Source organism: Oryctolagus cuniculus, chromosome 20 (assembly GCF_051225735.1).
Source record: "Oryctolagus cuniculus isolate XC-2025 breed Fujian yellow rabbit chromosome 20, ASM5122573v1, whole genome shotgun sequence".
Classification (NCBI taxonomy): domain Eukaryota; kingdom Metazoa; phylum Chordata; class Mammalia; order Lagomorpha; family Leporidae; genus Oryctolagus; species Oryctolagus cuniculus.
In genome coordinates, this window is record NC_142886.1 from 31,827,954 (window position 1) to 31,845,912 (window position 17,959).

The 17,959-nt window shown below is 39.4% G+C and overlaps 1 protein-coding gene across 2 annotated transcripts in view; it reads right to left on the bottom strand.

Annotated features, from left to right (window-relative positions):
- Positions 1–3,679: 3,679 nt before the first annotated feature.
- Positions 3,680–17,959, bottom strand: part of SEL1L (SEL1L adaptor subunit of SYVN1 ubiquitin ligase) — a 64,129-nt gene continuing 49,849 nt past the window's right edge. For both annotated transcript variants that reach the window (XM_002719616.5, XM_089322701.1), the window contains exons 17-21: positions 17,592–17,757; positions 16,640–16,714; positions 15,446–15,618; positions 9,972–10,100; positions 3,680–7,858 (exon numbers count right to left, since the gene is read on the bottom strand). In XM_002719616.5, coding sequence (XP_002719662.3) covers positions 7,649–7,858; positions 9,972–10,100; positions 15,446–15,618; positions 16,640–16,714; positions 17,592–17,757 — 753 coding nt within the window. In that variant the 3' untranslated portion in view covers positions 3,680–7,648. The remainder of the gene's footprint in view (positions 7,859–9,971; positions 10,101–15,445; positions 15,619–16,639; positions 16,715–17,591; positions 17,758–17,959) is intronic.

Sequence of the window (17,959 nt, forward strand, 5' to 3'; positions counted from 1 at the left end):
TAACATACAGAGAAGTTATCTAGAACCAAGTCAATCAGTAAGTATTCCCATGACTATGTATGAACTACAAAGTTTGGTGATGCCACAGAGAAAAACAGATCTTCGACTGTGGCAGTCTAACCCCCAGGATGGCCATAGATCCCAACCCAAGCCGACCCTCCAAAGGCGGGTGGAGTCCACTTCTCCACCTGGCTTCCCTTCAGTCTGAGTGCCTGACTTACTGACCGACAGAATGCAATGCAAACACCATTTCCAAGGCTACGTCCTAAGAAGCTTGGTAGGTCCCTTATCCGGGCAATGCTCACTCTGAGGCAACTTTTGTCTACTTTGGTGTCACACGGGTGATGATGGCCAGTCCTCTGTTTTGGCCACCGCAGCTCAGACACCATACACCCACCAGGGATGTGAGTGAAGGAGCCTCTTGGGTATTCTGGTCCAGGCAGGTGTCACCTCACCTAGACGTGGTGGAACAGGGACGACTTTTCATCTTTAAAATTGTTAACAGCAATGGATGCCTGCAAGCACTGCTTTAGTAGCACACATTGAAACAGCACAACACATTAGCATTAGTGTGGATGAGGATGGCACACAATTGGAAGCATGTGGCCAATTTCGTTATTATTACTCTATCCTGCCTCCGCACGGCACTGTGCTCGCATCTCACTTACAACCCTTATCGTGTTGCCCTAAGGAGACAGAATGGCACAAGAGCTAACCTGGGTGGTAGAGTCAAGATATTCTTTAAATTCCAGTTTTGATGATGAGTTTTTTGAGCGGCCTTCACAAATCAACCTAAGCCTGTTTCTTTTATTGCTAAGCAGTATTGAGTTGAACAGCACCAACTCCATCGAGTGCGTAAGATTTAAGCCGGTAACGCATGTGAAAGGCACAGTGCCTGTCACAAGCTGTGTTCCACCAGCAGTGATGAAGATGACCCCTAAGAGGTCAAGGGCCTTTTCAAACTTTCTTTCATACCTTTAGGTTCACTGTACATTTCAGTGCTGCTGCATGAATGACTAAATGAAACTGACTTTAACTAAAGGGCAGCTTTGTGTATATTTTTCAGGACAGTGTAATGTATTTTTTCTACCATGAAGCCCTCTAAGAGTCTGATGTCAGTGAAGAAAGATTTTTGGCATTAAGACCTCAATGATCACCCAACTAGTGCGAACAGTCTCACACCTCTGAGAACCATGCACCCTGACAGCCTGTCCACTCACCCCACCCAGAACTCCTGCTCGTCTTTCTACAGCATCTTCCCATTTGCTTTTGCATTGCAGGCCCCTTCAGTGGGGGTTAGAACCATTATTAACCTCTTTTCTGAAGGAGAACAGTCATCATCGGAGGGTCAGTAGGAGGATAGTTAGGTGTGTAAGACCAACTACAGCCAGTGGAGGTTGTGTCTGGTTCCCTCCCTAACACACCTGCTCTATTTGTCATAATGACTCTTGCCCTGGAATGATGACCCAATTAAAAATTAGTATTAGGTTTAATAGGATGGAATTTAGTTTTTCTGTAAATTTGAGGTTTCATCCCTGTTTGTGGGCCTTTCCTGAACTTCACTACTCCTGTCCTAACTTACTGTACTATTTGGTGAGACCTAATAGTCTCTTTAGTTTAGCTAACCTGAGTACACAAAATACCAGTTTAGCTATGAAGATTTAATTACTTTTAAGCCGCAAATGAGTGATAAAATACAGGGAGCCATTCAACAAAGAAGGCTTCTTTCATTATCTTTTTCTGGCCTTTGAGGCAATAAAGGCTGTTGTTCACAGCTCTGGTGTGGACCTTTCTGCTTACAGAACACATTTCAGCTCAGCCTGAAACAGGGCTACTGCGAAACCAGTTCTGCTCTCACCTGGCTCTGAAAGCAAACATCCAGGGACCCTGTGAGATGTCACCCGACGAGATGTCCAAGTAGTACGCAATAAAAATACACGTGCAGCTCGGCAGAATGGAAGGACAGTCCACTAGCCCGTAAGAGGGTTAAAGCCAGCAGGAAGGTTCTCGGGGCTGCACACTATCTCCCCACCCTCATCAGAATGACACTCTACTCATTTCAGACAAAGTTAATCAGATTTTAAGAAAAAGTATCTTGTGGTCAAGGGTATGGTGCAAGAGTAGGGAATCCCAGAGGGCAAATCTTGAAACCCACAGCTGACTTTCACACCTTGAAATAAAACTGTTTCCAAGAAGGGAGGTTTCTGTTGTTCATATTTAAATCTCATACCACTTAAAACTCTATGACATCTTACATGCAGCCAGACTCCTTACTCTGGATACTTGAATCTCTGATCTAACATTACAAGATTTTAGAGGAATTCTGTTCAACCCCGAGGAACTAATTAATGAAGTTCTATTGGGTAGTAGAGAAAAGGCAAAGAGAAATTGGATTGTATAACAACAAAAATATTTACAATTTTAACTTATCACATTAGTTAATCTATAGCATTCTAGTAAACTTCTGTGAGAAAAAATTATGTGGGGTTTTTAGAAATGGCATTTAATAAAAAGTTCAGCATACTAATCCAGAGACAAAGAATCTGGTCTCTAGGAAAATCAGAGTTTTGCCCAAAAAGTAATACTAACAATAAACCACTAGCTAGATTGGTATAATTATTAAGATTTAAGCATAAGATTGTTCATTCTGTTTTTAAAGTAGTGACAGAAGTGACAGGAGGAGAAATATACAAGGCTCATGACACAGCAGTACTTCCTTTAGAACGGGCAGATATTAAAGCTCTTCTGTTGTTCACTTCATGGAAAATATCCAGAAAGTGAAAATCTTCCTTGTGTTTCCCAAAGCTGCTATTACATAAATTACTTCTAATTGCTTACTTGCACATAATTCATGTTCATGCTCTTAGTAAATTTCAGAGCTGGCATAATCAATCTACATTCGTATTAACAGAAGTTAGAGGAAAGAGCTGATTCTCACCAAGGTGCTGCTGAGGAAGTCAGAGCTTCATTTTGAAGACGTCGGAGATGCTCAAGTGGTGAGGAAGCACCACATCCAACTCCGGCCTGCTGATGCGACAGTGCCTACATCGCACTTACCCTTACCTTCTGTGTTTTACCCCAGATCAGTGAACATCACCCAAGGGGCTGACTGTACTCTGGAAAGTAAATTCAGGATCTACTTGGCACAATTTGCATCATACAGATTTTAATCTAAGGATATCCCAAGATGGAATGTTTTGCCTCAATTGCCTTTTGGAGTGGGCTACCAGGAAGTCAAGGATCAATGTGTATCCCACTTCTAATCTGCCTTTTGTGTACAAAGCTCATGCCTGGTTTAATATGATTTTCTTTCTCATTTCCTCTCTAGTCAGATCTTCACACTTACCGTGTTATATACATAAATACATTTCAAATTATAATCATGCTAAGTTAAACAGTTTATGCTTACTACATATCACAGGTGAATTCAGTTTAAAAAAATCACATTTAAAAATAACATTTCTTAGCAAATCTATATTATCCTTAGGGCAATATTAAACTTAGAGGAATCTGATTTTCAGTAGTTAAGAATGACAAATGGGATTCAAATGGCCATATGTGAATGTTTTCCAGAAGTTTCTTTCTAAAAAAGGTTCAATAGAAAGTTGAATTGTTCAGTTTAAAAAAAAGAAGTCTGGCTGGAGAGGTGCTTGGCCATGGTACATTAGAGCATACAGGATAACTGGAGGTGGATCTTTATTTCACAAGTTTCAAGATACAGTACAAAACAAATCTGTACAACTCTCTATTAACAGGATTTGTTTGTTTACACAATTATATTACACTTCACCACCCTTTATACTGCGTTTCATTAAATACAAAATAAATTTACAAAAAAAAGTCTAACATGGTGTTCCTTTACAATGCCATCTTATGGTCTTTCTAAACTTCCTCTCCTAAATATTTATAGTGGTTATGCCTTGATCATATCAACATTTTAATAAATCAAAGAAAATAGCATCAGCCTGCTTGTCATCCAAATCTGAGAAACAGCACATTTGAGATGGCTCCCTGCGTACAACTAAGGGATCCTTCCCACGCACACAAAACCAGATTTTCACTTGTGTAAATAGTCACTTTAAAATGCAAAACAGTTTTACTTGTTTTAATTTCTCTTAAAATACTTTGAGAATAGAGAAATTTAGCTTGTTTTCAATGAAAATTACACATTTAAAAACCAGGTAGCGCCTAAGACAATACAGCATTCAGAAATTTTATTTTCACTTATATTTAAGAGTAATGTCTGATGAAAAAGATTTGCATGAAAATAGAAGTTTTCTTTTGCTCTCGTTATTTCATGCATGCTGCTAGTCACAATATTGTGTAATGTATATCGGACTGGCTTTCAAAACAAATACCAGCTGTCACTGGAACAAATATAGCCATGCTCATCTCGGCAGGTAAAAACAGGGCTGTTTACCTTAAGCATCTTGTTCTGAAATGTGCATGTGACGTATTAGTTCAACTCTCCATAAAGGAAGTTTTTGCATACGTAGTTGGACATTGATACACATGCTACACAAATGAAGAACTGTGGTTTTCATTCATAGGCCTGCATGCATACTTCCTAGACATTGGTTTGAAGAACAAACACGAGGAACAAAGAAGGGAGTGAAACCAAAGCAAAAAGAACCAAAAAGCCCAAAAAACAAATATCCTATATATAAAATACTTAGGTTTCCTGGAGGCGTGCATAGCTCCTTAATTGAATAAACCATCAGATCATCACCAGAACACTGGTGAAATTTTCTAAAGCCTCCCAATAGTACAGAAATAAAATAGCATAGTGGCAAAAGCTACAGATCCGCCTTTTATGCAGAGTATCTCTTGATACTCGAGTATCAAAACTAATGATTCATAAGCTAATCTGATTCAAGTGCTAAATAATGAATTTTGAAAAATAGAAGGCTTTGATTTATTTTTTCTGTGCCACTTGACTATTAATTAATAAAGTAAGTCTCACCCAGAAAACAGAAGCAATAACTTTAGGCAACACAGAAAAAAAAAAAAAGCACCAATGCTACCTTTGTACAACAAAACAGAAGCAACACGGATGGACTCAAGACCCTGAAACGGCTGGTTAACCAGCAAACCAAATGTACAGGAGAATACTTGTCTGAGCTCAATAGAGTTCTACTGTCATCCCCTTCCAAGGCAGGAAGACTCAGTCTAAGGGTAAGGAAGATGAGCTACCAGAGAGAAATGAAACCACACTCTATCTGTTAAGTCTAAGTTCTAACATTAAAACTCCTGAATCCTGGAGTTAGTTTAATGTCACTGACATTAACTAGCTTTAGTTATTGTCACTTTATTCAAATGGATGCCATTTGATTAGGTAAGTATTGAGCATTATTTTTAGGAGAAAAACTAAACCCAATTCCTCTTTGCTTAGGTACCATGTCCCATGAACAAAAAAGAAAAAGGGGACAAAGTATTTTGAGACAGTTTTTAAGCCATAAGGACTAAGCTATTTTAAATAAACCATTCAGATTTCTGGTAGCAAATTAGAGAAGATGGGAAGAAGCCAAGGAAAGGGTATCTGAACTAGGAGTACTGAGAAAGAGCGCAAAGCGGGAGTCGACAAGCAGGACGTTTGTTACTAAAGAACGACACTACACTTTCCCACGTGGCCTAGGTAGTGCACACTCGTTTAAGAAATATTTCTGAGGGAAGTGAAGATACATATAAAAATGCCCCTAAAGGATTGATCAGACGGTACAGGGAAAAAAAAGTAAGTTGACAGTCATCTTAGGTGGTTTTCAACTTTTAAATAAATTAATAGAGTTCCTTCTAAAAGAAGTGTGGCTGCTACCATGGATTATACTTACTATGAAGGTGTAGGGGAGAAGAGGCAGTGGAGACAACAATGCATTACATCGACCGTACTCAGATCTCTAGGGGTCAGAGACCGAACACCCTTAATATTCACAAGAACTTCCCAAAGCAACATTATACTTCTGATTTCCTATCTTCAAACAAACATGTTTCCTTATAAATAATTCTCTCTGTGATGACATCTTCCAAGTTAGAAGCAATTATCTAGGAGGACCAGTTTCCCATAATACTCTAAACATAAAAAAGTACACAACTTCACATTTAAAGCCTTCATGTAAATTCTGGACTAATTAAATTTAGTTCTAAATACAATTCCAACTTCAAAAACCAAAACATTGCAACTCTAAAAGTAATAAACTCTTCAAGTCTTCTGGCAGCTGAGGGATTATGAGAACAAAGCATAAAGGTTAACATAAATAGACTGATGTCAGCAGGCATAGATAGCCTGCTTGCTTACTAACAGTCTTGGAGACAGGCTAGTGCACAACACCTACTGACAACAGAAGGAAATACAAATTTGGTTTAATTCTTCCATTTGTGTGATCATGTGAACTTCTCAATTCTGTAGTTGTTTTATCCCCCATACTATTTCATCACATGATTCTTAGTAGCCTTGATTTTCCTAATGTTACCAGGACGATGGTGAGTTAAAAGCTAAGCAAGTGGCTTTCTACTGTGATATAAATTGTCAGAGATAAAAAACCACCTGAATAGTGCACAACAGTACAAACAGGATCTGGCTTTTGTCAACCACTGAGTTTAATCCATGTTTGATTCTTCGGCAGACTTTCAGGATGTTACAGTAGTCACTATATGCCCCATCCTGGCAAGGATAGTTCATATTTGTAAAACTCAGGTGGGTGATCTATTCTTTGTGCAATAAGAAATGTAAATTAAGATAAATCCTGGGAACAAATCCTTCAACTTTTCGAAAAGTGTGTTTGTGACCTTGGTACCTCATCCAGAGTTGCTACTGTTTTCTAATTTTTCCATTTAGTTAGTTCATCCCCTGGCTTCTGGATCAAGGCTCTGCATACTCAAAACAAGCTAATTACACTGAGTAGGTGGGGCAAATTCACATGTTAGTGCAAGAAGTCACAAAGTTTTATATATAGGTCATTCCAAAGAGGAGAAGTCTACACAGAATTCTTTAACAAGGCCTCTCAGTCTTTGAAGGAGGGAAGTATGGTATAAAGTATGACAATCACCAATAAAAAGAAACCTCCCTTTAAAAATAACAAATATGCAGAATATGTATACCGCATGGGGACTGGTAAAAGTTTCTGTTACTGCAGTTCCAAAACGTTTTTTTTTTTTTTTTTTTTTTTTACTTAAAACGCAAATTCTATTTTTAGACTTCTAAATATGTTTAAGGTTAAACTTGCAACTAACTGGGCTTTCCTTTTTACATTGATCAGTTTTTACTGTCAATGTACATGACTTTAAAGATGGCTAACATAAGAACTTATGCACATTGAGAGAATGACAGAAAGGGCCCAAGAAAGACAGCTGGATGCAGCAGACATTACTTTGTGTGTGTCTCATGTTTCCAGGAAAAAAAAAAAAAAAAAAAGAGGAAAGCCACTGAGAGTTGTTATTCCATATGGCACTGAACAAACATTCAACTCAGTGTAGGTGAGAGTTACTCATCCCTGAAAATAAAGGCATCAGATTCTAAGCAGCTTTAGGAACTCAATGCTTCCTGTGCCTCTTCCGGGAGGTGGCCACTGATCCAAAGTCCTAAGTCAAGTCCACGTGCTCTCAGCAAACAGCTTCCTTAGCTGTCACTGACTGAGGCTGGAAACAGTGGCTGTTATTGTGGTGGCGGCTGCTCCGGAGGCCCCTCCTGCTGCGGCGGCGCTGGCCGTGGCCCAGGAGGCCGGGGTACAGGCATGTCTTGGTGCTGCCTCTGCCTGTAAGCTATGACTGTTCCCAGCAGCAATGCGATGACAGTCATGAGGTAAAGGTCCCACTCTGGTCCCAACAGCTGGTCCATATCAAGTTGGGTGAACATATCTCGAATCTTAAACGAAAATAATATAAAGATAGTTATTATCAATGCAGTGTGAGGGGAAGAACTAGCTGAACTGACCCATGATTTTGTAACCACCGATTATCTAAGATGTTTAGTAGAGCACTTTCCATTATTAATCTAATGCCATTTCCAGCCATTTTTTCCACAGAAAATGCTTGAAAGGAACACTGGAAGAAGGGGAGACGGAGGGGAAATTCAGTACCTTGGTACTCTTGTAGCCTATTTGAAGGCACAGCTGAAAGGCTCTGTCCTAACCACAGTCACAGCTGGCTGTCACTACTTCGCTCATGAAACTCAAGACTATAGGAATTCAAACGTTTAACAGCTGAGTGAATAATGCCTTTTAGTTAGCATTTAATGAAAGCACAGGATATTTAACACTTGAATCTGAACTTAAAAGTTGTATTATTGTATGAGATTTTAATTGTTTTAATGTCATTTAAAAGATATTCCTGACATTTTCTTACTACTCACTCATAAAATATGCAAATATGGGGTACGGCCCTTCTTCAGCATAAAATTACATTTAATAGGTCCCCATATTACATATCTGTAAGTATAGGTGCTAAATTTTTCTAGAGCTAAAATTTACCAGAGACTAACTGTGCTCTTTGGAGGCCAGAGCTGAGCGATTTTGTGCTTTTCTATAATGTTTGACTTTCAATATTTACTAGTTTTGCATTTTTTCAGTTGGAGTATGTGGATGGTAAGATTATGGGATATTTTATTATTGTCTTTATACTGTGCATTAAAAAAAACATTAAAGATGTAGTAATACACTCAATATGGTATAAGATTGTGAGATCCAGTACCAGACTTTAGCCAACAGTTTACTAGTGATGAAAACGGGGGGAGACAAAAGACAGACAAATAGCAGGTTCCACACTGTTAGCTTTTTAATTAGAGGAACAAAGATCATTTGAATTGGCAGAGGGTACAGCACACCCTGGCTCACAATCCTGAGCAGTTTTACAAATGACAGCACATGTGTACCCGTGACCAGAATAGAGTCCAACACCTGCAGCTCTCTGGAGCCCTACATGTGGGGGATGCTGGCAGCACACGTGATAGTACAGCAGCGATTCAGTCTGTGCTTAGAAAGACAAAAGATTGCAATGGTCCTGATGGTACTAGTGTGAAACAGCCCTGAACCCTTTAGGGCTTTCGGAGTTAAATGCCATACCAGTTAACTCATTATTAGGAACTACAGGTCCTTTAAACAAAGCGTAGAACTGGGAGAACCTATGAGGACCTACAAGTAAGTACTATTAAATAAAGTTGGTAATTGTGAGAAGAATGAGTAATCCATTTCCCATCTAGGATCTACCCTTATTTACATAATTCAAGTTATTTTTAGAGAAGAAAATTCTAGTAATGCTTTGACTTTTGTTTCACTATCAGAACCTCAAGTACAACCTGGGCAGGTTCTCAGGTGCTTCTCCTTCCTACCCCCAAGCACCGCCTTTTTCTTTTTAGGGACCAGTCTGATTCACTGCCAGGCAGTGATCTGATTTCATGCTTACTGAATTTAGCTGACTACTGTTTCAATCTGCTATGAATTGGTCTCAGCCTTGCCCAAACCAGAAATATTTGCATCCATGAAAGATACATCAGCATTAGGAATCACTGACAGCTGTGAGCTCTGCTTTGTTTCCATATTCACCCTTCATATGCGTGAAGCCCTACAGCACTTTACCTGGGGGAAAAGGGAAGAATCCTGATACCTGAAGGCCATTTGTTTATTTTTTGGAGAGGGAGAGATAGACAGAGACAAAAATAGGCAAGAGCTCCCATTCACTGGTTCATTCCTCAAATGCCCACAATGGCTGTGGCTGGTCTAAGGTTGAAACCGGGGCGTGGACCACTATCCAGGTCTGTATGTTAACCATCACTGCTGCCTCCCAGGGTTTGCATTTAATAAGAAGCTGGAGTCAGGAGTCTGAGCCAGGAATAAAAACCCACTTACTCCAATGTGGGACACAGGCATCTTAACTGTTAGGCTAAAAATCTACCTGACTCCTCAGCTTTTTAAATACAAACCTCCAGGACTGGGAAGGTGACAGTATTTGTGTTTTAATTAAAAGAGAAGTGGACTACTTACATTTGTTTCCCGTATATACTGCAAGAAATAGACAACGCCCAATTTGCATAGAGCTAGGAAGACTGGGACTTGTGCATCCGGGCTGGCTTCAGCTGCCATGTCATAGAAACGCTTGGCAAGGTGAATATCCTATAACACAGGTAATAAGCCAAAGTTATTTTCCTGTCAAAGTAACTAGAAATATTCACTCAGTTTACATATTAGGAAAATTTATCTAACATTTCAGATTTCCATTTTAAAATGAATTTCCCTTACCTAAAGGAAAAAAAAAAAAAAACAAGCTTTACTTGGGTACAATTTCTTTATCCACCTTCTTAATTTTTGAAAACTGTAATCAAAAATTAGCAAACTTATTTCTCCTTGAAATTCCATCTCCTATGTAGACATGCTGGATACAGACATATATCTTCGCCTAACACTCTTAACCTGGGGAGTTCTAAGGACAATCTCAAAGTTTCAAACTAATTTTTTACCAATACGAAACATATGGTTCCACTTTGGGGCAGTCTTCTTCAAACTGGAGTGGAAAAATAGGATTTTCCAAGAGGTAGCAACCTGCGTGGACAGTGTTAGGGGATATTACTTTGTAGTTTCTCAACTTTCATACTTGTTTCTCCTGAAAGAGATCTGCCTGAAACTTGCCTGTGTGACCAGCAAGCTCTCTACTCTTTATAAAAAAATGGCACAACCTCACCTCCTCACTCCTTTCTCAGTGCACTGCTTTGGGGGGGGCTCTCTCACAAAGAAATACCTAGAAATAATGGTTTTACAGAAGGTTCGTTCGACTAATCTCACAATGGAGCATCTTAATATTTCTCTGAAGAGTGAAACAAGTTATTATAAGTTTGGCCCAGGCTGAGTGTTCTGAATTCAGATATGTGGTAAAATGGAATGAGGGCATTTATGACAAGTTTCACTTAAAAATCTCATTTCTTCCATGCCCACTGGCAAAGAATACCAAACTTTTAGGAAAGAATTCCATGAGACATGGGAAAGAAAGGCTAATCTCTGAAAATGACTTTTTTCTCCTAACATATTTAAATATAAGCAGTTACTTTCAGTCACTTCTTGTCTCTAAGTTGTATCATTAGTTAAAAAGAAGAGCACTTCTGGCCGGCGCCGCGGCTCAATAGGCTAATCTGCCTTGCAGCGCCAGCACCCCGGGTTCTAGTCCCGGTCGGGGCACTGGATTCTGTCCCGGTTGCCCCTCTTCCAGGCCAGCTCTCTGCTGTGGCCCGGGAGTGCAGTGGAGGATGGCCCAAATCCTTGGGCCCTGCACCCGCATGGGAGACCAGGAGAAACACCTGGCTCCTGGCTTCGGATCAGCGTGGTGCGCTGGCGGCGGCGGCCATTGGAGGATGACCCAACGGCAAAAGGAAGACCTTTCTCTCTGTCTCTCTCTCTCACTGTCCACTCTGCCTGTCAAAAAAAAAAAAAAAAAAAAAAAAAAAAAGGCACTCCCAAATAATGGCAACTGTATTAGTGTCTCTGAGTTTTTTAAAAATAAACCTCCAAATTTTTTGATGACTATATTTCTCAAGATGATGAATTAAACGTTGTGTGGTAACATATAAATACTCTAAAGATGATTCAACAGAGTAAATTTTTTTTTTGACAGGCAGAGTTAGAGAGAGAGACACACACACACAGAGAAAGGTCTTTCCATTGGTTCACCCCCCAAATGGCCCTTACGGCCAGCACGTTGTGCCAATCGGAAGCCAGGAGCCAGGTGCTTCCTCCTGGTCTCCCATGCAGCTGCAGGGCCCACGCACCTGGGCCATCCTCCACTGCCTTCCCGGGCCACAGCAGAGAGCTGGACTGGAAGAGGAGCAACTAGGACAGAAATGGCGCCCCAACCGGGACTAGAACCTGGGGTACTGGTGACACAGGCGGAGGATTAGCCAAGTGAGCTGCGGTGCTGGCTTCAACAGAGTAATTAAATAGATTCAATAGGGTAACTAAACTTGTCAAATCATATCCTGAATTTTTTTTCCAATTATACCCAATCCTCATCTTAGTGACTACTTGATATTTTCTAAGCAGAAGTAGACACTGGATTGATTGGTTTTTAGCTATATGAATGTCTCTTTCATTTAAAAAAATAGAAAAAAGGGAAAAAGATTATCATAATGTCTTTTTACATATATATACATATTTTATTTGCATCATTTCATAACTACAACTTTAGGAACACAGCAATTCTTCCCACTGGTCCCACCCTCCCACCCACACTCCTACCCCTCTTTCTTTTCCCTCTCCTATTCTCAGTCTTTTTACTAAGATCAAACTTTATACAGAGAAGACTAACTCTATTCTAGGTAAAGAGTTTAGCACTTTGTATAAGGAAGAAAAAGGGAGAAAGACAAAAAATCCAAAACAAACAAAAAAACTAAAAACAAAAAAAATATAAAAAAAAGAACAAAAGTTGATCCTCAACAGCTCAGACAAGGGCTGTTCCAAGTCAATGTATCTCAATGGTAACTGCCACTTTTTCTTTCTTTTAGAAACTTAATTACACGATGTCTTAGGAAACCTAACGAAATTTTCTGATTTTTAATCGATGATCATTTATTCTCAAAAGCTGAACCTGAATTCCCTGCTCCCACTCATTTCAAAGGAATACTATGCCTTTTACCATATTCTTTATTCACAGGAATTTTTCTTTCTTTTTTCTTTTTTTAATTTTTTTGACAGGCAGAGTGGACAGTGAGAGAGAGACAGAGAGAAAGGTCTTCCTTTTCCGCTGGTTCACTCCTCAATGGCCGCTGTGGCTGGCACGCTATGGCCGGCGCACCACGCTGATCCGTTGGCAGGAGCCAGGTGCTTCTCCTGGTCTCCCATGCGGGTGCAGGGCCCAAGCACTTGAACCATCCTCCACTGCACTCCTGGGCCACAGCAGAGAGCTGGACTGGAAGAGGAGCGACCGGGACAGAATCCGGCACCCCGACCAGGACTAGAACCCGGGGTGCCGGCGCCGCAGGCGGAGGATTAGCTTATTGAGCCGTGGCACCCGCAATTAACAAGAATTTATAATATTAGCTATCCATATTACAAATTGTCACAAGCACAAGATTTTTATAACATTATACAAATACAGTATTACTTGCATCATTTTAGTCTTGACTTTCAGTAAATTATTATTAGATATACCTCATAAATGCCATAACTTATATGTATGTGATCTTTACATTAATCATCAAACACATATTAAACTTTGACTTAAAAAAAGCAAAGTCAGCCTTGTGATGGAAACTAACTCTGTTTTGGCTGACTGGTCTACAATGAAGAAGAGCTTTAATAACCGTGCTAAAGAGCATCGATCTTCCAGAAATGGAGTGCATTGAGCCTGCAGCTCCAGACTCTTGTTAAAACTATATTTAAGTAATATTAATAAATGATGGCATCCATATTAATGTACATTTTAAAACACAAAACTAACATTTAAACTAAAATATTTAAGTGTGATCAAATGAGCATTTTGTTAAAACGTGGTTCATCAGTAAAATGGATTTAATAACTTTCTCTTAATCCTGAAGCACATTAGGTTAACAAAGTGTCTATAAAAAGTGTCACTACAGAGAGAGGTATAGTAACAATCATTTCTTATGACTTGGTAGACTTTTTTTTTTATTATTAAAGATTTATTTTTGTTTTAGAAAGGCAGTTACAGAAAGAGAGAGGAAGAGAGAGAGAAATCTTCCATCCCTTGGTTTACTCTCCATATGGCTGCAATGGCCAAGTCGAAGCCAGGAGCCAGAAGCTTAATCCAGGTCTCCCAAGTGGGTGTAGGGGCCCAAGTACTTGGGCCATCTTCTGTTGCTTCCCCAGGTGCATTATCAGGGATCTAGATCGGAAGTGTAGCAACTGGGATCGAACCAGCACTCATGTGAGATGCCAGCCTTGCAGGCAGAGGCTTAACCTGCTATGCCACAGCACTGGCCTCAGTAAAGTCTTTTCCACGTTTTTCTAAGAAACTAGAAAGTGAATGGTTCCAGTGACAGAGGAACACATCATTTTTCGTATCTGGTTTCCAATTCTTTGCTTTCAACAGAACTGAAGGGGGACCTTATCAAGTTGTTAGCAGATAATAGATCATTAAATATAATTTTTAATAACACATCACTGATTTTTTTCATAAAACCATTAAGCAGCTTAAAGAATTAAGTGACTCTGCTTTTATAAAAACACTTCCCCTTCCCATATACTTATTTATGTAGGGTTCCAGTGATACATTTATGAAGTTAAAAAAAACAGAATTAAAGCTAAATGTATAAATGATAACACAAAATTTTTAGAGAATGCTCCATTCATCTCATTCGAAGAATTTTTACTTAACACAAAACATAAAGTTTCATAACTTTTTTAAATTTGATCAATATATTAATAATTTGCTGACAAACTGTGACTAGTAATATCTTACAAACTCTTAACACTTAGATCACAGGAAATAAATTCACAATGTATTTACATATTTATTCCCATAAGAGATTAGTCAGTAAAAGATGTAATCATCGAAAAGTTACATCAGCATATAAGTCTATAGTACCAGCTAAAAATAAAAATTTAGGGAGAAAATGGAATGATACAGTTTTAATTAAGGATCTTAATGATATATTTTTAAAAGTTTAATAATGATGGGTTATCAAATTGTTTTGGTATTTAGATTCTGTTGAATATTTTAAGAGTAATTTAATTTAAAACTATTAAGATTTAAAATAGCTGGAATTTAGACCTTTTGAAGTTTAAGAAAAATTTTAAATGCACAAGGGAATTGTATTTAAAAATTCCTTTGCAGGTACACAAACAAAAACTCAGACTTCATTAGGAAGTTCTGAGAATCAGAAGTCAGTTTGTCAGCAGAAAACATTTTTATTCAGTTTGAAATGACTTACAGGGGCCGGCGCTGTGGCATAGGTTAAGCCTCTGCCTGCAGTGCCAGCATCCCATATGGGCGCCAGTTCGAGTCCTGGCTGCTCCACTTCCAATCCAGTTTCCTGCTAATGCACCTTGGGAAAGTAGCAGAAGGTGGCCCAAGTACTTGGGCCCCTGCACATGCTTGGCTCCAGTCATTGTGGCCATCTGGGGAATGAACGAGCAGATGGAAGATCTCTCTCTCTCTCTCTCCTTTCATCTCTGCCTTTCAAATAAATAAAAAAAATCTTAAAAAAATAATAAGAAGAAATAACTTACAGACAATAAAATCAGGGTGAAGATAGACAGAAATTCTCAATGAATCAAAAATACAAGCAGCACTGTGTTTCCGTTTTCATGAATCTATCTTAACACTGTAAATATAACAGTGTGGATATTAATGTGTATATGTGCTGGGAGATATATAAAGGTTGTCTTCTGAAATATTACAAATCAGTGGCCTAAAATCTTACTGAATCCAGAGTCTATTTTCTACACAAATTAAGATGGTTCCTTTGATCTCAATTATTTTAGTCAAGCATTTGTTTTGAAGCCACACTTACCTGTTTAATGCCTAGTCCTTTCTCATGCATATATCCCAGATTGAACATGGCCTGTGCACTGTGTTGCTGCTCAGAAGCCAGACGATAATGAATAAATGCAGTCTCATAATCTACATCTGTGCCAAATCCATAGAAATGGTAGTCTCCAAGCTTAATTCTGGCCACAGTATAGCCTTAAACAAGAATTAAACGCAAAACAGCAGGTAAATCAATTATGCTTAAACATACTAATCTGTTATTTCTCTTCCTGTTAATGTGCCAATATGACAAATTCTTAGTCAGTTATGAAGTCAGTAAAAATTTATACTAGCCGTGCAGCTCTTCTGCAGAATGCTTTCGGATAGTCTGGGAGAGAACAATGGCGGGTGGTTCTTGCCTTTTCACTGAAATATCTTCGAATGATCAAGTTCTGCTTTATCATGTCATTTACACACTATAATATTTAGTTTCATCTGATCACTGAGTATGGGATAGGCAGACAAGGCTGAGAGAACTACGTGTGAGAAAGAAATATTCAAAAGAAAGAGTGGGGAAAGGTTCAAGTCTATTAGCTTCTTATACATGATCTATTCAATTCTTTCATTTTGTACAATAAACTGGCCTCAAACTAGAAGCCAAAGAGTGAACCAGAGTATGATGGAAATCCAGTAGAGACTTTTCAATTTAATTTAGAAACTCTGCAGCTGGCATTGTGGCGTAGCAGGTTAGGCTGCGACCTGTGGTGCTGGCACCCCATAGGGGCTCTGGTTTGAGTCCTGGATGCTTTGCTTCAGCTCCCTGCTATTGTGCCTGGAAAATCAATGGAGGATGGCCCAAGTAACTGGGCCCCTGCAAATATGCGGGAGACCCAGAAGAAGCTCCTGGCTCTTGGCTTCACAGAGGTACAGCTCTGGCTGTTGCAGCAACTGGGGAGTGAACCAGCAGATGGAAAAAGAATCTCTGTCTCTCCCTCTAACTCTGCCTTTCAAATGAGTAAACGAATCTTAAAAAAAAAAAAAAAGAAAAAGGAAGCAAAGAAAGAAAAAGAAACCCTGGCCCAGGAACTACTATTTTGAGAATAAATACAAGCAAGTTAAACAAAAATACTGTTGCTTAATTTTAAGGTGATAAATGGCACAATTTAATGTTCATGAGAGGTTAAAAAAATAGAGAGGTCTCCTGGGTGAAACTCTTTCCTTAGAATTGACCACTTACCTTGGGAGGCAGCCCTGTTCCAATGTAGCAAAGCTCTGGGATAAGTTTCATTCTCACCTACAATGGTTGCTTCTCCTACAGAAAAAGAAATGAAATACAAATCAGGCATCCAAGCAAAGCCATTAGACTTTCAGGCTTTATTAGCAAACTCAGGTGAATATGTGGAGCCCAAGTTAAAAAGAATTAAGATATAACAAGCACTAGATTAAAAAAGTAATGGGGGGCTGGTGCTGTGGCAGAGTGGGTGAAGCCGCCGCCTGCAGTGCTGGCATCCCACGTGGGTGCTGGTTCGAGTCCTGGCTGCCCCACTTCTGATCCAGTTCTCTGCTATGACCTGGGAAAGCAGTGGAGGATGGCTCAAGTCCGTGGGCCCCTGCACTTGCGTGTGAGACCTGGAGGAGGCTCTTGGCTCCTGGCTTTGGATCAGCACAGTTCCAGCCATTGCGGCCAACTGGGGAGTGAACCAGCAGATGGAAGACCTCTCTCTCTCTCTGCTTCTCCTTCACTCTCTGTGTAACTTTGCCTTTCAAATAAATAAATAAATCTTTAAAAAAAAGTAATGGAATAAAATACTGAATTCAAAGGAATCACTGGATTCAGGACAACACTACTTTCTGACACATGTTTTATCCACAGCACTAATAATGAGACTAATTATTCAGCCACATTTAAGAATCTAAAGCATTGGAAAAATGGCATTTTTACATACGGTATATTTTCAGAAATACATTTACTGGGTGCAATTACTTTAAACATGACTGTCAGATCCATTTCTGTTTTCAATTCTAACTATGAAATTAATGCTGACTGCTTAGGGATTTGAGGCAAAGTAACTTTAAGCATGTGGGTTGGGTTCCATTTACAACAATAACAAAAAAAGAATGCTTCTTTGTGGCTCTGCTTTTCAAACAAGGTAGCCTGATGTAAACCAGAGGACTGAAGTGAGCCTTACTCTGATCAAGAATGAAGGCTGCATTGCTCTGTGCCACTTCGTAGCCCTGCTCAGCCAGCAGGAGGTACTGGATCACGGCAGCATTGTAGTCACCATCTTTGTAACTGTTATAGGCAGTCATAAGCCTCTCAGACCAACGGCCTCGTTCACACACATTCTTAAACAACTGTGAGAAGAGAAAAAAAACAAAACAACTATAAAGCCAGAAGGATCTGCCAGAAAATAACTTTTGTATTCCAGCTACAAGTGTTTGTTATGCTTGCTCTTTGACTATCTGGCTACTTGCTTTCTGTTTTTTTTTTTTTAATTTATGTATTTGTTTTATTTGTTTCAAAGGCAGCCAGTGGTGGGAAGAGATAGAGAGAGGC